This window comes from Orycteropus afer, unplaced genomic scaffold (genome assembly GCF_000298275.1).
Source record: "Orycteropus afer afer isolate SDZICR_OR568_19922 unplaced genomic scaffold, OryAfe1.0 scaffold00044, whole genome shotgun sequence".
Classification (NCBI taxonomy): Eukaryota; Metazoa; Chordata; class Mammalia; order Tubulidentata; family Orycteropodidae; genus Orycteropus; species Orycteropus afer.
The window spans coordinates 2,399,465-2,419,154 of record NW_006921631.1 but is presented as its reverse complement, the minus strand read 5'-3'; the positions used below and the strand labels follow the sequence as shown (position 1 = coordinate 2,419,154).

General features: G+C 39.2%; 1 protein-coding gene across 1 annotated transcript in view; it reads right to left on the bottom strand.

The window, feature by feature from the left end:
* The window catches only part of SCYL3 (SCY1 like pseudokinase 3), a 52,715-nt gene that overhangs the window by 4,263 nt on the left and 28,762 nt on the right, over positions 1 to 19,690 (bottom strand). The window contains exons 2-10 of the mRNA XM_007937704.2: positions 15,045 to 15,230; positions 12,679 to 12,792; positions 10,773 to 10,829; positions 9,542 to 9,644; positions 8,007 to 8,118; positions 5,671 to 5,748; positions 3,290 to 3,429; positions 1,670 to 1,854; positions 625 to 796 (exon numbers count right to left, since the gene is read on the bottom strand). Of these exons, the coding sequence (XP_007935895.1) occupies positions 625 to 796; positions 1,670 to 1,854; positions 3,290 to 3,429; positions 5,671 to 5,748; positions 8,007 to 8,118; positions 9,542 to 9,644; positions 10,773 to 10,829; positions 12,679 to 12,792; positions 15,045 to 15,230 (1,147 nt within the window). The remainder of the gene's footprint in view (positions 1 to 624; positions 797 to 1,669; positions 1,855 to 3,289; positions 3,430 to 5,670; positions 5,749 to 8,006; positions 8,119 to 9,541; positions 9,645 to 10,772; positions 10,830 to 12,678; positions 12,793 to 15,044; positions 15,231 to 19,690) is intronic.

The window sequence follows — 19,690 nt, the reverse complement described above, 5'->3', positions numbered from 1 at the left end:
GAGGCTGAAAATGTCTATTAAAATTTTAAATATTCATATCCTTTGACCCAGCAAGTCTACTTCTGGGACTCTATCTTATAGCAGTAAAACCCAAAGTGTATAAAAATATGTGTATAATGATGTTTAATGTGGCATTTTTTATAAGTGGTTAAAAATCAAGAAATGGAAGCAATATCCATCAATAAGGGAAATCACTAAATGAATTACATTCAATGAAATATCAGGCAGCTATCAAATAAGAGTGAGCTAGATTTTTATGTACTGACCTGGACATAGGCCCCTGGTATGCAGCTGCATGGAAAAAGTGAAATGTGTACAGTATTTTGTTTTACAAAAACATCCTCTGTGTATGTATAAACATACATCTGTGTCATCTTCTGGGCTTACAAATAGGCATGAAAGAATTCTCATCAAGCTGCTAAAATGGATTACCCTCTAGGAGCTGGGAAAGGGACATTATTAACATTTGACTAGATACAACCCACGTACATGACTTACATATTTAAAAATCTAAAGTTAAAACAACAATTATCTAGGGGTGGGCAGGGAGGGGAGGGGAGGAAACACTGCAATAATAATAATAAACACTTATAATAAAAAGCTAAAGCTTTTAATCATTCTTACCTTCTGGGGAAAAGTCAGTAGTTTTAGTAAAACTTGGGGCAGTACGTTTGAAGATCTTGGTTCTTTCTCCTCCCACAACTACATCTGGTCCAAGTAGAGAGACCAGCACTGCCAGGCTATGGAGAGTAATCGCCACAATGGAATCACTGGTATCCCGCAGGCCCAGTAATACCTAGAAGGAATCAGGTCGTAAGTAGAGACAACCACATCGTTTGTTTTTTCTCTCTCTATAAACAAAGCAATGGGCTGCAGCACATTGTGCTTGCTCAGATGAATGTCCTTAGCTATATGCCTCAGCTGACATGCAGAGCAAGAGAATCCCCAACCTGAGCCCAGTCAACTCCAAAAATGTGAGAATTAATAAATGATTGTTGTTTTCAGGCACTAAGTTTTGGGTGGTTTGTTATGCAGCAGCAGATGACTGAAGCATCCATCTTCCCCACTTATTAGACTGTAAGATCCTGAAAGCAGGACGAGAGTGGCACATACTTGTACAGCTCCAGTACCTGAGCACAAAACCTGGCATAAAGCTAGATCTTACAAATTATTTGTAAATTAATTAATCTCATAGGAAAACAAATTATTTGAAAGATGCCATATGACTGACAAAAACTTTTAAAACCTGAAGCCTTTGATGGGGCAAATCAGATGAAAGCTCCCTTGTGGCTGATAAACAGAATGAGAAACACTGAACAATCTCATGCTCCTCTCAATTCCAATTGAATTATTTTATGCCATTACCAAATAAACACTCTTAGAGTTTATGTTCATAAAGCACTCCACAAATGACTCTTGTTCATTTACCTCCAAAAATAAGCAAACAATTCGTTTCTCCAAGGATAAGACCAAATATAAATAGTTTAACTCATTTGCCTGTGTGAATGGACTGGAAATAAAATTTGGATTTCAGCCCTTAGTATTCCAGCAGGCTTTTAAATCAACTGCTGCGGCAAGGCCTTCAAAGCTACCATCTGAAAACTCCAAAACCCTCTTCCTATTCTTCTTCAGCATGCCCTTGCCCACTTCAATCCCTTCTGTGCCTGACCTGTGGCAAGATGACTTTCTTCAGCTGCTCCGGAGTGAAGTGCTCTACGTAAGCCTCAATGTGAGACAGCAGCACCATCCGCACGTGCTCCTCGTGAACCTCAAACAGCTGCAGAAGCACGGGGATCACTCGAGACTGGAACAGGGCCAGTGACAGCAGGCAAGGGGTTTCGCCTTGTACTTTATCTACCCAAGGAAATAGGAGGTTACATGCAAAGAAAGTCATGAAAGGATCACTAACATAAATCACAAACTAAGCCCAGGCTTTATACACACATTCTTATTCCTCAAACCAAGGAAAGCTCTTTTGTTGACCTAGAATTACTCAAGGTTTAATTATCTTATTAATAAGTACACTCTACCCTGCAGAAATGTTCCTGAAATAGTACATATCCAACTTAATGCACGACAAAACCTGTATTTTAGTAGAACCCTGAATCAAAAGCTTTATAAACTTAAGTTTAATTAGTGAGGAATTTCACATACTAGATTAGTGACATTAATATTATCATTTTATTTGTAAAACCAGGAAGTATTAAAAGATACAATGGGATATTGATGCTGGGCAATCCTCTCTTTCCGGCAGTTTTGGTTTACACATCAGAATAATCTGAGCATCTTTAATTAATTAATTTATTTAAATATCCAGGCCCTTGCTCTGTGCCAGAACTAGTGGATGGTTTACAAAAAGATTTTTTAAAAATTCCCCAAGTGATTCAGAGACACAGCTCTATCTAAAATCTACTGAGTAGGAGGATAAGAGGGCTGGCTACAGATAAGAAAATACATGGCTAAGGAGACTGACAACAAAGAAGATACGTAAGGAAATTCTGTATTATAAAAGCATTACCTGTAACAATGGGTGGGTTGAGATCTTTTAAGAAAATTACTTCTGAAAGCAGGACTACATCTGACTCAAAATTCTATGCTGGTGGTGGTGGTAGGTGCCATTGAGTCAGTTCCGACTCATAGGGACCTTAAGTACAACCAAACGAGGCACTGCCTACTCCTGCACCACCCTCACAATCACTGCTATGCCTGAGCCCACTGTTGCAGCCCCTGTATTAATCCATCTCTGTGAGGTTCTTCAAAATGTTGTAGTAATATATTAATGCTATATTCTCTAACCTGATGTGTTACCATCTAGTGCCGTAAAGTTACGTTCCAAATAATGATTTCACATTCAGAAAAAATGGAAGGCCTGACAAGTGAAATGATCTCAGTGCTTTTCAGTCTTTCCAATGAAACCAGAAAATAAGCTGATTGCTACTGAGAAGTTAGGAGGAACCCAGGCCTAAATGATTCATTGCAAATACATCACTTCTGAGGAGATGTATGCCTTTGCTTACACTTCACATGTATTTCATATTCTAGTCCACAATGTCGACTTAAAAAAAGTAATAAATAAATAAATAACTGCTTACTACAATAAATGTGATTCTCCAGGAAAGTGCTCCATCTTTATCCAGAGATAAAAGATATCAAATCAGGAGCCAGTGATAGTTCTCCATTTTTAAAACCAGACATTACTAACTATACCATGCAGTAATCTCAGTCTGCTTAAATACAGACTAATAATTAATAAACTCTTTAATTACAATAATACTTTGGAAAAAATCACCTTTTTTGGGGCCAAGCAGATGAGGAAGAAAACTCTTAACAGCTACTGGTTCTGCAAACACCAACTGATTAAGCAGAAGAGGCACCAACCTTGAGGCTATTAACTCCTCTGACAAGCAGCTGACTCTGTCCAGCAGAAATCTGAGGGCAAAAAAGGAAAGCCAGGGAAACTGCTGGTGACACTCTATCAATTTACTTGTACAGTTTACACACATGGCTTCTTTTACTTGATCAAACTGATGCATTTTGAAATTTAGCTAGGGCAGTTAAACAGGTCCATCCTCAGGTATTCAAGAAAAATGCAGAAGGCGTGAGGCAAAGCCAGCTTAGTCAATATACATACAACCTCAAATCCAAGCTAGAAAATATTCTAAACAAATTAGCCTTTGTAATCATAGCAAAATGTCCTTTTTTCTTCTAATAAGAGGCTTTCTTGTTAATAAAAGTTACTTTATCAGATATAAAACATGTAGCATTTAAATTAAATTAGAAAGTGTCCATAGTAAACAAAATACAGGCTTTTGTTACTACCTGAGTAAATGTAAAAAAAAAAAAAGGAAAATACAGATACACACACACACAAACACACCCTCTCAGTTATCGACATGGTTAGGTTCCAAAGATGATGCTGTTATGTGAAAATTGGTATTATGTGAAAATGGAGATGACTACATCAGATTACAAAATGGAAGATGACGCCATCATTATGTGACTGCCACTTACACATCATTACATAACTGCCAAACCACCAAGAATTATGGCCCAGCCAAGTTGACACATAACCTCAACCATAACAGCCAGTGTTATTGTTGCCTCACACCTCAACGTTCCTTACCATCAGATGCTATGTCATTAATGCAAAAAATAGACAGTAAACTTTTCACTCGTCATAAATGCAAAATGTCAGATAACAAGACATTCGGTAAGTGAAGAGAGGGTTTGTGTGTGTCTGTGTATATAAAGCATTTTGTTAAGAACTACGTAGATACCAGATATTAATAGTAATACTATAATTACCCTTGGCAGATAATCTTGCCTCCTTTATTAAGAAACCTGGCCACATCATGTGTGCTGTCCTTCAGAGCTAGATTCATATTCATCCTAACCTCCTTCCCAGTTATCAAAGACCCCACCTAGCAAGTGCCCCAACATTCCAAGACCCCTGACTCCAGTTTCTCCTGTAGTAACATGTTCTCTCCTCCAAATTTTCTACCCTGTGTCTGTTTTCTCACCTTTCCTTCCCTTTTCAACCTGCTGCAGTTTGACTCACTCTGCTGAAACTGCTCTTGCTAAGACAAGGTCACCATGGTTTTCCTGATTGCTCCTACCTTTCTGAAATTCTCTATTTCTTTGAGAATATCATAGCCTTCCTCTGAAATCTGACCAACACTTTTGTGACTCATCATGTATCCCTTCCTCACCTATGCCCTTTCAAGATTTGAGTGCCCCAGGGCTCAGACTCCAACTTGGGATCACTGTCCCTTTCATGCCACCCACTTTCTCTGGGAAAACATCGCACCTACAAGCTGATCACATTCTAATATTCACCTGTAGCTCCTCAGCTTAAGGCCTCTCCTGAGCTTCAGACCCATCTGGCCAACTGCCTAAGTCCATCTCTATCTACTGTCCTACAGACACTTCGTACACAACACAGAATTCATCATCTTCCCTGCACATCAGGTCCCTTCCTCCAGTCATTTCATGATAATCACTGAGACTTGCCAATTTTATGTCAATTTCTGTCAGTGGCTTCAGCTTCATTTCTACCATCCATGTTGAGGCCTCACATTTACTTCCCAGACTGCCACAGTATACTAACCAGTCCAAGTCCTATATAATTCAAACCCATCCCTTCCACAGGCAGCAGAGCGATCTACCTAAAGGGAAAATCCAACCCTTTCACAACTGCTTTCTCCCCTTTGAAGGCTTCAGTGCCTGAAGCCAGCTGTTTACAAACAGTGTCAATATTCCTCACCACCACATGTTACTCCAAGATTTGGCCCTGCTCACCTCGTAAGGCTTACCTCTCCTTCATTTGTCTTAGAGTTTGCAGCAGAACTCAACTGCTTGTCGTTCCTCTCACAAACACAGTCTTGCCTTTGTGTCTCTATTCATGTTGCCTCTGTGCCCCAAACACCTTCTCTCTGCTAACTCCTCCCCGTCCTCTGTCCACAGGATACCCTCTGCACACATTGCCACTGCATCCATCCACTGTTGAATGACTATAGGTCTACGCATCTGTTCCCTCACCAAAGATGTCTATCCCAGGGCTAGCAGAAAGCCTGACATGTAGGAAATGGTCGATTTAACTTTGTTAAATCAAACATCTGATTAAATAGACTTAATTCAAGTATCTAAATTTAAGGTATTTTCTAAACTTACTTGAAAAATTCAGTTTTTTCCTCTTCACTCTTCAGTGTTAAACTTTTCAAGAAATTCACTATTTCTAGAAAATCATTTCTAAATGTCAAAAAAAAAATGTTGGACAGCAGATTAGAGAAAGCATGTTAACTACTGAGACCATTAACCACAGACCACAGCATAATCACTGTCCACAAAGAAATATTCCCCTATGCTATTTGAAGATTCTACTGTAACTTACACTCTTAGGAGTAGCTTATGCGACAAATGCTATGGAACAAGCCTATCACCAACCACTATCAAGCTGATTCCAACTCACAGTGACCCTATAGGACAGAGTAGAACTGCCCCATAAGGTTTCCAAGGCTATAATCTTTACAGAAGCAGACTGCCTCATCTTTTTCCTATGGAGTAGCTGGTCGGTTTGAATTACCAACCTTTCAGTTAGCAGTGGAGCAATTTAACCACTGTGCCACCAGAGCTCCCTGAAGAAGCCCATAGGGAATCCAATATTTAACAATATGAAAAGGGAATCTGAGAAAGTGACAAAAGTTTAAAAACCCATATACTCTAACATTCTTCATGGTTTCAACAACCATCATAATCATCCAATTTTTTGGTTGTAATGTAAGTAGTTACATGGGATGTCCTAGGAGAAATGGCATGGTTACCATTCCAAAACAGCTGATTCCTGAGTCTTCTTGAGTGAAGTTAAAAAGTATTAAAGAAGGCCAGGGAGAGAGGAACTTCTTGTGCAAGTCACAGCAATCTTCTCACTTCTTCGTTCTAAGTTGTTAAAGTCATTTTTTCAGCGAGGCAGGGTGTGCGTGAGAAGTGTGATCAGGCAGAGCCTCCAGAGTCACTGAGACAACATGCTGCTCAGCTCGCAGTGGGGACTGCTCCCCTCACACCATGCGGGACTGCTGCCCTTGGCTGGCTCAGCACACAGGCGGCACCACCTTACACAACAGCCCCAGTAAGCACAGCTTACTGCCTCTCTGCCTCTCGTGTCCTCCTGCCTCTTATGTCTACACCTCTACCCCTCTGGCTCAGCAGCACAGAAACGGCTCCTTCTGTTTTATCTGGCTGGGTTTCTTCCTTGGATTACCATCACATTTTACGAATGGAATGTGTTTCATTTTCCTCTCCTCTATTGAAAATACAACTCTTAGTGAAGAACTCCTATTACACACACTGAAAGAAACTTTTTACTGTACAGTAAAGGATTATTCTTTGTAGGACTTTGTATCAAAGTTAAGTATTTCTACAAATCATCCAAAAGGACAAGAAAATATCTTGGTTAAAAGACCCTTACACTGTGGGAAAGGTTTTGAACAATTTCATTGAAATATAAACAAATATAACCTCAGTAACAACAGTGAAAATATCCTCTTTGCCCTGTTTAATAACATACCCCTAGCCCTATCACAGTTAATCTCCCCTGCTTCAGGGATGCTATAAGCTTTCCCTTCACTCTGGTTTTTCCCAGGCTCTCCTATCGCAAACACATGAGGAGTTTTAGTTTCAAAACTGACATAAGGTTGACTGCTAATATAGGTCAAGGATCCAGAACTAACCTGTGTGGAAGTTCTGCAGTCATGGAAATAAAAGACAAAGGACACAGAATTCAAACTAACCAAAAAGAGAGGCTCTGAATCCAGCAAAAGTATTAACACTGTGCTCCTCCCTCTAAAGCAAATTCTTTGTGCTTTCATCAGGTATTACTAAACAAAACAATGTTTTGCCTAAAGAAAAGTAAGGTCACTTCCCCCTTGACAGCAGCAAATTCAACACAAACTCACATCAATAATACAATGACAACAGAAGGGAGAGGCAATGTTTATAATTTATAATTCAATATTTATAAGCTTTCCCAAGGAACTTACCCCTATAAACCCCTGGACACATCTTTGTTTCTTCACAATCAGAAACCCTGATGAATTTGGCTATAATTTTGTAAACCTAACCAGCTCAGGTGGTGTCATGCCTAAGGCATTTGACTATTAACCAGAAGGTTGGCAGTTCAAACCCACCAGCCACTCCTCAGAAGAAGACTGGGCAATCTAGTTCTGTGAAGATTTACCACCTCAGAAACCCAATGGGGGTCACTATGAGTTGGAATCAACTCAGTAGCAATGAGTTTGGTTAGGTTTGGTTTAACCTCCACGATAATTAAGGATTTCTAAACTTTCTGTGATAAGACTTCTTCCCTCACTTTTTTTCCTACAGACCCAATACATTCTCTCCTAATAATAACATCACCACCACCATTTAGCCCTCCAAAGGCCACCACAAGCAATAATGTACAGAAGAGCCAGCAGCAGTGGGCAGCAGCCAGCATGGCACACAGACCTCACCTGAAGAAGTCGTGGGACAGTAAGGTGCAGAGCGCTGGCCGACAGTTTGGAATGGGATTTAGCAAAGTTGAGTGCAAGGTCTGTTGAAAGCTGGACAGAACATCCGCTGAAACTGAAATCCAGAGCTACAGTTAGTTTCCAATGCCTTCTCCCTTTTTTCAGACCTCTATAGCTGGAGGCTGACGAGAGCAAAAACCAACCTGTAAAAACCCAAACAAACAAAGCCCTGGCTGTTGCTAAACAGCTTCCTGCTTGCCTGAAGCCAAACTCCTAGGCCGGTGTTGAAAGTGGTCCTTCCAACACACCCCATCCCTCCCCGGAGCCTCCCTCCCCCTGCTCCCGCTGCCCCCACCCCAATTCCTGGTCATCAGTTTAATTCAGCTCAGGCCCAAAGAAGAAGCACCAGGTGTGAGGGCCTTTCTCAAGCCTCATATGAACCACTGAACATGCACAGTTATTTGAGAGACTACTGTTTCAATCCCCCAAAGATAGTGTATAACTATACCATCCCAGCTGCCTGAGAGAGAAGATACTTCATAACACACAGTGGGTGCCCTATGGCCTTAAAGTTTCATTCTCAGGTATTTAGACTGTGACAATTTATAGCTAACAGCCAAATGGTACCTATGATATCAAAACACTGCATAAGCCTGGGAAGAAAGCTTGTATCATAAGCTCTAGCCAGCACACAACTTTAGCAGTAAAGTCTAGGTAGGGGTTCATGGGGCAGGGTCCCCAGTAAATTTAAGGGTACAAAATTAAAGGGCTGGAGTGGCTGGAGGAGAACAAAACAGGCTGCACAGCATGCAATTAGAGAGCATGAAACAGAGGAAAACAATGTCTTCAGCAGCCTGGGCTTTAAGGGGCAATGAAAAAAAAGTAACATGCAAATACATCAAGAAAAAAATCAAAAGGTCTCTAAAAGAAGGGAGAAAAAGAAACATTAAGCCTTATTTAGAAATTGACTTAATAATATTTTGAATCTTACTCTATTTTTTTGATTATTACAAATCAGTAACAGCATGTATTTACTGTCTGGCTCAATAAGCAAGACAGTCTGTGGACCATGAATACTAATGCTGGTGAGTAACAACAATGCGTGATACTGAAAATCACAGTTCAAAGTGTTTCTTAGGTAAAATTCTTTTAACTATGCAAACTGTTGTTGTTGTTGTTGTTATGTGCCGTCGAGTCAAACCCGACTCATAGCGACCCCTCCTTGGGTTTCCGAGGCAGTATCACTATGGAAGTAGGATTGCCCAACCTTCCTTCTGAGGAGTAGCTGGTGGGTTTGAACCGCCAGCCGTCTGGTTAGCAGGCAAGTGTCTTAGCCACTATGCTACCAGAGCTCCCCAACTATGCAAACTAATGGGGCCCAAAGCTTCTTTCCTTGCTTCTGTTAATGTCTGCCCTAAACTTGATTAAGTAAGGTGCCTTACTACCACCAGAGGCTGCAGTCCTTTCCCTTCGGCTCAATGCACAGCACGGCTGATTTTTTTCATTCCGGTGATGTGGATAGTATGACTCCAACTCACCCTGTTCACTTAAGACTGTGAGTAAACTTCCCACCAATGTTCCAAAGGAATAGGCATCCCGGGCATGTCCATGGGACTCTGGCAGAGCTGTGAATTCTGGTGACTAAAAGCAATAAAGACCATTAAAACCAGGGCTCTGCCTTACAAAAGAAACAAACCCAACTCACTGCTATGAGTCGGATCTGACTCACAGCAACCCCTCCTTGGGTTTTCGAGGCAGTGTCTCTATGGAAGTAGACTGCCCAGTCTTCCTTCCAAAGATTTTGGTTACACTCAAAGGTAACCACATGTACTCACACTAATATGTTGGCTCTTCCATTAGGCAATGAAATAAAATATAAAACAAGGTCAGAAAGAAAAAAAAAAAGGCTAGAGCATAATATATATTTCTGGCTTTCAAAAATATGTTGACTACAACCCAGAATAAAACATTTATTTTACATCATGACCCAGTATAGACACATAAATATGAATACATACAGAACAAAGTCTCACCAGACAATACTTACAGTGATATCTAGGATTTCCAATGATATTTTCTGTATTATTCCATTATATTTTTTTTTCAGAATGCTGATCAGCATCCCTTAGTATATCCATATAATACTTCTTTGGATAAACCTTAGTGATTTCAAGTTTTAGGTCTACACTGGTGTTTACAGCTGACTTTGTATAGCCCATGAAGCACATTTAATATGTTTTGGGGAGTCAATGCTTATTTATAATTGTTAAATAAGAACACATTTAGAGGGAGCATCTGCTTTTGAATTTTCTGGTAAAGACACTCCTCTTTACCAGCACCATCACGTTAACCATCATTCTTCAGTGCATCTTTGAAACTATATGACTAGGTAGGTAGATGATGAATGGCTTGGGTAAAGCACAGTGAAGGAATAGAGATGCTGCTTCTCCAACTACTATGGCTTCCAGCAAGGTAAGTACACAGACTTTTCCAAAAAAAGGATATGAACCACCTCTCCTGTGCATCCAGAAGTATCTCTAACTTCAAACAACATTGTAAGTGTCCATATGACAAAAAAAATGTATACTGAATGTCAGAAAAAGGGCTCCCCAGCTGTGGTCACAAGATTAATCTCAGGAATTGTCAAGACTAGAAGAATTACAGGGCATCTATTACTCAGTAAAGCCAGTTGTAGGCAAGGGAAACCTGTTTTAACTCTCATGCTTAGTTACACAATTAAAGTATTACATCTGAAATATCTCCTCTTACCATCTCTTCAGGAGGAATAGATGCTGGATCTCTTACTGACTGAATACTCCTCAGAAACTAGACAGAGAAATAAATTAAGGAAAATGATTCATACATATGTTTGGTGAAGCAATCTCTTACACCAAGTCACAAAAGGAATAGTACTTCCAAATAGCACCTATAAAATCTTCAAACCAGTATCATGCATTAAATACACAAATACAAAATCTTCCTAAATAAAAATTGGAAACATAGTTCCTGGTACAACACAAAGCCTAATGGACAATAAATGTTAGTTTTCTTTCTTCTACCCTTCAGCTGCTCTCACACATGCCCTCTGCTGTTCACGGGCATCTCACTGGATCTCCCTAGACAGAAAACAGGAATACCATCTTCCCATCCTACATAGATGTTAACAAATCAGAGGGTTTTCTAGTCAATCTATCATTGACTTTCTCATTGAATTAAGTCAGTCATAAGGCTTGCTGCCACATGAGATATAGAACATCCACAGAATAAGCCTTTCATTTCTTCTTTCAAAGGTTATTTTTAGGCCTTTGTATGTCCACAACACCATTTAGGTCCTTAGGGATACAAAATGAATGCAGTAAGTTCCCTGCCCCCAGCCAGGTATTCACAACCTAGAATGTAAACTAAGAATGTCAGTAACATATGCTGAGTGCCATGAAGTACAGAAGAGTGACGATCTTGCTGAGTAAGGGGGTGCTGTGGGAGGGCTTCACGGAGAGGCTACTGAAACTACATCTCAGATGAGTTTACGTTCATCAACAAGCTGAGGGAAGAAAGACATCGCAGCAGCAGAATGGCATAGAAAGGAAGAAAAGGGTGAAGGAGTCTGGCATGTCGGGAAACACAGCTAGACTGTGTGGAACAGGATGTAGCCTAGCCAGAGTGTAAGCTTAAGAGTTGTATGGAACAAGAACTATGAATAATAAAAGAAGCTGAAGGTACAGGGAGCAAGGGATTGTGAAGGGCTTGATATGCCATGGTAAGGCATTTGGGATATACCCCCACAGAAATGATTACATGCTAAGCTGTGTTATACTAATTAGACATAAAGGGAATTCAGAGAAAAAAGTAATCAACAGGGGCAGAAATAGTCAGAGAGACATCTTCATGGTAGAGGCAGCATTTGAATTGAGCAAGAGGCCATAATGGTGCAAATCAGACAGAATCCAAGTTGAGCGCAGAAGCCACAGGGTAGAGAACAGGAGAAAGTAAGGTTGGGCTGTAAGTCACCCAGTAAAAGTCACCGCTTCAGTAGGGATTATGATGGGAGGTTTGTTTTTTGTTTGTTTGTTATTGTTGTGTTTTTAAAGAAAGAGTCAATCTAACAGCAACATGCAAAATGATGAAAAGAAACAAAAGAGACTAGGAAGGTTCATTAACCCAGGAGGGAAATACGTAGATCCTTTGTCAGACAAAATTACAAGAAGTACCACAAGAAATACAAGGCAGTAGCACACAGCCTACTTGGAGTTAAGATGCACCGATCCTAACTCCAATTGTTATGACATAATGTATGACTATGAGCAACATTTCATGAGCACTTAATATATGTGAGGTACTACTCTAAGTGGAAAAGTAAAGATAAATATGAGACTATCCTACCCTCAAGGAACTCAACTGTTGGTATATATATATACAGGTAACTTCAGTATAAAGCATTAAGTGCTATGACAGAATTAAGGGCAAGACCTCTTTCAGTTTCCAGTTCCTCATCTATAAAATGAGAAAATAAAGGACTTCTAATACTGCTATAAGGAATAAAATCCTACAATGTTATAGGTATAGGCACTGGAATAAAAGTCAAGAGACTAAAGGAAGGTCCCTAGGCAGGACACATCCTATCAGGAAGGTGACCAATCCATCCCTGAAACACAAGAGGCCCTATCACCCAGCTCACCTCTGGTGTGGCCTCAGGAACTTTACAGACAGTTTCCATGCCTCCTAGCTTCCAGTGCCCATCTTCACTCACAAACACAGATGACAAGCAGACATTGTTGTGTGTTAGGTTTCCCTGGAAAAAAAGAACAGGAAGACTGCCACTCTAATTTTTGAAGCAGCAGTTTTTTAAAATAAATAAATAAATACAAAAGGAGCTCTGGTAGTGTAGTGCCTAAGGCACTTAACTAATAACCAGAAGGCTGATGGTTCAAACCTACCAGCCTCTCCTCAGAAGGAAGATGGGGCAATTTACTTCTGTAGTGATACCGCCTCGGAAACCCAAGGAGGGGTCGCTATGAGTTGGGTCCGACTTGATGGCATGTAACAACAACAACAATCAAGAAAAAAGATTATGACTAGCCTTTCCTTTTGTGGCATAATAAATGCATCTATGATTTTAAGGAATGACAAATTACATTAGCCTGCTTAAGCATTATGAGGTTAGAAAAAAGGAAAAATGCAATGGAAAGGCTTGTGTTCATTATCTTCTCCTACCTGGTGAGGCAGGTTAACAAAGACATAATAACTATTACACAGATACAGTCACATCCCCGTTTCTAATGGGGTCAGGAACATAAATTGACAAGTCTTTATAGCCTAGATTGTTTGCTATTAAATGCCTTTAAAGACAAAATTTATCTTTGTTCCTTAAATTATTAATTTTCTCCTCTAAATGCTTTCTCACCTACATTCTATCACGAACCCAGATCCACTTCACCTGAAATCTTGTCAGTAGACATAAAAAAATTTTGCCTGAAGAAGAGGAAAATGGAATGATAAGGACCACCAGAAATATCCCACTGACCACAGAAAAGCCAATTTTAAAACCATAAAAATAGTACAGTCAGATAAGTGAAAGGGAGGGAGAAAATGAAAACAGGGTTCAAGCATGTAAGTTTTTCGAAACCAGAAATCATTCCAGTGGACAAAGGAACACTTTAATATTCTATCCACTAGTTACAATATGTACATATTTTTATATAAAACATACATATATATGTATGTATGTGTGTGTATGTGTGTATTTTATATATATATATATATAATACATACATATATATATAAAAGGATTTTTAGAACAGTATGTACGTTTCCATTTGAGGAAAAATAAAGGAAGAATAGATAATAAGCAAATATTTGCTTTATATGCACAAAGTACATCTCTGGAAAAATATACTAATTAGCATGTCTGGAGAGAATTAGGGCATTGTACTCAAAGATGGGAGAGACACTTACTTTTCCCTGTGTGCATTTCTGTATTATCCCAATGTATGTCCATGTGCATGTACTTTCTCTAACAAAGAAAGCATTACTAATTCTTGCTATTGTAAGACCTCTTAAACATACAGCTATACTCATTATTCATGGATTACTAATTTGCAAATTCATCTACTCACTGACATTTATTTATAATGCTAAAATTAACACTTGCAGTGCTTTTGCAGTTGCTGTAAACGTTTTGAGTTGTCTGATGTGCACACTCCCAGCTGAGGTCAAACAAGGCTGGTTTGGTATTCACTAATTCAGTGTACACAAAGACCTTATAGAACATACTACACTGCAAATAATAAGAACTGACTATACTTTTAGGTGACCCTAAATCCAACCTGATATTTGGAGAGACTGTCTCCTATTACTGGAAACACCCACCCATTAAGATGAGTTAAGGAAGTTTTTCTAAGCTATGACTGGTGTTTTTCAATCTCAGGGAATTGGCAAGGACCTTAATGACACAGAATGCAAATGTTATTAAAGAAGAGAAGCTCAATATTGTCAAAAATAGACCAGAAAGTAAACTTGAAAACTACCAAAGTATCCCCTTAATAACAAACATCACCAGAGAGCAAAGCATATTGGCTACACACAAAATGTCAGGGGGTGTCTCTCAGTTGGCGTTATCTACTCTTCCCAACAAAAGGTCATTTCTCTCTAAAAATCTAAAATGGAACAAAATTCCTGAAAAGAAATATGAACTTTGGTCTACAGCAGCACTGATGTAAGATTTTTATTTGTCTTAATAACAAATGCCAGTTGCAGCTAATTTTGGTAAAGATTTACCCAATACTAGAGGTAGACTTCACTAAACTGAAATAGAGTTCTATAAATAACTGCCCAGGGATGGAGAACTAGTTGCCCATTCCCAAAACCATCTGTCTGTAGCACCTCTAGTGCTTTCTAATGTGCTGTTTTTCTTGAGGAAACTACTTAATAATAACAGTAAATTACAATGTCTACACACAGCATAATCTACAAGCATCACCACACATATCATCCTCTGTGGTCTACATCAAAGCCTAAGAGGCATACTGTACACAGGTTACTCACTCTGTCATGAAGGAAGATAAGAGCCAGCAATATGTCATAGATCCCAGCACAGACCTCTGCAGAAGACAGTGTTTCCAAAGCCACTTCCAGAGGCTGCACTCGCTCAGTGACAAGATGAATGCCATTGGCTTCCACAGTACAAGATAAAAATCTTAGCAAGCAAGGGTGGCGGAGTGTCTTCAAGTGCTTTAAAAATATAAACAGAAGAGCTGATGAAATTTAATGACTGTAAACCAGATTAATTACAGTGTCATATATACATCCCAGTAAAAGTCAGAAAATGAGTATTTGCATTCAGGGTCCTTTCCCAGCCCCCTATTTCCTCCTCAACCCTCCAAATTTTAAGTAAGCAGAGATTCGTGACTTGTTCTGACATTATTCAATTTGTTGTTGTTGTTGTTATTTGCCATCGAGTTGGCCCCGACTCATAGCGACCCCTCCTTGGGTTTCCAAGGCAGTATCACTTCGGAAGTAGGCATGCCCAACCTTCCTTCCGAGGAGTGGCTGGTGGGTTTGAACCGCCAGCCTTCTGGTTAGCAGTCAAGTGCCTTAGGCACTATGCTACCAGAGCTCCTATTATTCAATTTACTAACATTTAATTCACTCTTCAGAGACTTCTAGTTGCATTATGGCAGTGAAAGCCCCCTAAGGGTTCCAGAACTCCCAACAATTACAGCTATTAAAGGCTGAATGACATATCAAAAACAATACTTGAGCACTCTGAAAAGTAAACATAGGCATGTAAATTATGGCAAGGGGTCAAAACTTGACGCAACATCCATAGGAGTGAAGTTCCTGATTTGGAAATTTTCTTTCTCCCTCTCATGGCTATGCACTAAAGGCACAGGTGAGCTACAAGAAGCACACTGTCCTCTTTCCAGCTAGACAAATCACTGAAAGGAACCCAAGCAACATGGACTATGATGGGATATTCCAGAGGGAAGAGATTTGAAAAAGGAGATGCCCTAATTCTTTGTATACCCACAGAATTCTCAGACTAATTTCTGAGACAACCATACATACAACAAACACAAGCCACCATAGAGAAGGGTAAAGGGTAGTTAAAAACCTTGAAGCTTGAACCTAATGGGGTTAATTATCTGCTTATTAAAAAAAAAAAAATCAATATTCCATGACAAATATGACAACACCAAGAGTTGACTTGCATGACATTCAAAATATTCAGAATGCAATCCAAAATTACCATGCAAAGAACCAGAAAAATGGGCCAATTTCATGGAAAAGACAATCAACAAATGCCAACCATGAAATTACCCACCCAGATGTTAGAATTATCAGAGAAAATTTAAAGCAGGTAGTATAACCATTCCCCTAGAGGTAAAAGATAAAAGTTATAAGACAAATGACGTTCTCAGCAGAGAACTGAAAATCATAAAAAAATAACCAAATAGAAATTTTAGAAATAAAAAATCCAAAACTTGAAAGAAAAATAAATGGATGAGCTCAATAACAGAATAAAGGTAACTGAGGAAAGCACTAGTAAACCTGAGGCCAGATCTATAGAAATTATTCAATATAAAGAATAAAGAGGAAAAAAAAAAGTTAATGAACATAGTCTCCAGAATCAGTGGGGTTAATAACAAAAGGTCTAACACATATGACTTCAATCACAAAAAGAAGGAGAAAAAGATCAGGACACAAAAAATACTGTACCTAAAAACTTCCCAAATCTGTCCAAATCCTTAAGTTGGAGATGTACGAAGATCAGTGAACACAGAGGATCTCAAGCTCAATTGGCACAACATACTACACAAAACATTGTTCCATCTCCTACTTTGGAGAGTAGTGACCAGGATCTTAAAAGCCTACAAGCAGCCATCCAGATGCAACGATGGGTCTCTCCTCATCCAGAGCAAAGAAGAATGAAGAAAACCAAAATTCATGGAAACAATTAGTGCTAGCAACTGGTACACCATGTGATCCACAGCCTATACAACTAAGAGACCAGAACTAGATGGTGCCCAGCTACCACTGTCAACCACTTGGAGGGGGATCTATGTAGGAGATCCTGGATAGAGAGGGAGAACAATGTGGAACAAAACTCAAAATCATTTGGAGAAAAAAATAAAAAAGGGAGACCAGGTTTGCTGGTCTGATAGAGCCTGGTGGAACCACTGAGACTATGGCCCCTAGCTGCCCTTCAGGTGTGGAAGTGAACCCACACCTGCAGCTTCCAACCAAATAAAAGACAGGCATAAGAGTTGAAAATGTACCTGAGGTAGATACATCCCTTGGAGAGAATAATCATGGGAGAAAGAAGGACTGTTTATGCACAGGGAGATAGTTCAGGAGGTAGGAGTAGTTCAGGAGGTAGGAGTGCATGAAGGGATGGACACAGGGAAGAGTTAACTATCGGGAGGAAGTGGGAGGGGAGCTGTTGCATTGGGGCAAACTGTCAATGTCATCAGACAACGTGTATGTGAACTGCTGTATGGAAAGTGAATTTGCTCCATAAACTCATCCAAATCACAGTAATAAAAAAAAGAAGAAGAAGAAGATGATCAGTGAACACCCAAGAAGATAAATTCAAAGAAAATGACATCAAAATATATCATCAACCTGGTGAAAACAAAAGATAAAGAAAAAAAACTTTGCAAGCAGCTAGAAAAGAGAAAAGCACACTTTACGGAGGGGAAGAATGATCCAAATGACTGCAGATTTCTCATCAGAAAACATGGAAGCCAAAAGACAGTGGAACAACATCTCGAAAATGCTAAAATAAATAAATAAATAAACCTTGAATTCTACATCTAGCAAAAATATCCTTCAGAAATGAAGACAAAATAAAGAAATCGAAATAAAGGAAAACTAAGAAAACTTGTTGCCAGCAGATCTGCTGTATTGAAAAAAAAAAAAAAACGCTAAGGGAAGCTCTTCAGGCTGAAGAAAAATGATACCAAAAGGAAACTTGGATTTTCAGGAATGAAGAATATTAGAAATGGTAAACATCAGGATAAATATGAAGGCTAGCTTTTTCTACTGAGAGCTCTGGTGGCGTAGTGCCTAAGGCATTTGACTGCTAATCAGAAGGCTGGTGGTTCAAGCCCACCAGCCACTCCTAGAAGAAAGGTTGGGCAATCTATTCCCGTGGTGATACTGCCTCAGAAACCCAAGGAGGGGTCACTATGAGTCAGGATCTGACTTGACGGTGTGTATTTTTTTAAGTTATTTAAAATACATAAGACTATTTAAAGCAAATACTGTTAATACTGCCTGGTTAGGTTTTCAATAAATGTGATGTCTGTGTGTATGTGTGTGTGTGTGTGTGTGTATGTATGTATACATCAGCTGTAACAAAAGGATAGCAGGTGTGGGGAACACCTGTGATTGCAAGGCTTCAACATTTTATGTAAAGTGGTACAATATCAACTACAATCAGACTATGAAATGCTACTTATGCATACAAAATTCCTAGAGCAATAGTTTTTAAAAAAGGAGAAATATAGCCAAAAACCTAATAAATACATTAAATGGAATACTTAAAAATTTAGAAAACACTAAATCCAATAACTGCAGAATACACATTCTTTACAAGTGCACAACATCCACTAAAAGAGAGTATATGGTGGCCCATAAAACAATTGTAGATAATTTAAAGGAATCCAAATCATATAGTATGTCCTTCAACTACAAAGGAATTAAATTAGAAACAGTAACAGTTAAGATGTCTAGGAAAACCACAAATGTCTGGAAATTATACAATAAACTTGTAAAGAACTCTTGGGTGAGAGAGTAAATAAAAATGCAAAGTACAAAATAATCTTAAATGATGATAATGAAAAATAGTGAATCAGAAATATGGAGAATGCCTCAAAACAATGTTTAAACCAAACCAAACCTGTTGCCATCCAGGCAATTCCAATACATGATGACCCCATGTGTTACACTGTATAATCGCTGCATAGAGTTTTCTTGGCTATAATTTTTACAGAAACAGATCATCAGGCCTTCTTCCATGGCACTGCTGGATGGGTTCGAACTGCCAACCTTTAGCTGAATGTAAGTCATTTGTGCCACCTTAAAAATACCAACCAAACCCACTGCTGTCAAATTGATTCCAACTCATAGCAACCCTATAGGACAGAGTAGAACCCACAGGGTTTCAAAAGCTGTATCTTTACAGAAGCAGACTATCACATCTTTCTCCCATGGAGCAGCTGTAGGTTTGAACTTTCAACATTTGGTTAGCAGCTAAGTGTTTTACCACCGCACCATTAAGGCTCCTTTTGTGATACCTACAGATCTTAAAAGCAATGCTTAGAGGAAAACTTATTGTTTTATTTGCTGTACTGGAATGCAGTGTCCCCTGACAATTCACATTTACCCAGAACCTCAGAATGAGGCCTTATTTGGAAATAGGTCTTTGCAGATGTAATTAGTCAAATTAAGATGGGGTCATAATAGATTAAGTTGGACCCTAAATCCAATGGAAGTTCCTGGGTGGTGCAAATGATTAACAGATTCAGCTATCAAATGAAAGGTGGGAAGCTTGAGTTCACCCAGAGGCACCTCAAAAGGTGATCTACGTCTGAAAAATCAACCACTGAAAATCATGTGGAGCACAGTTCTACTTCGACGTATATGGGATCACATGAGTCAGAGTTGACTCAATGGTAATGAGTTTT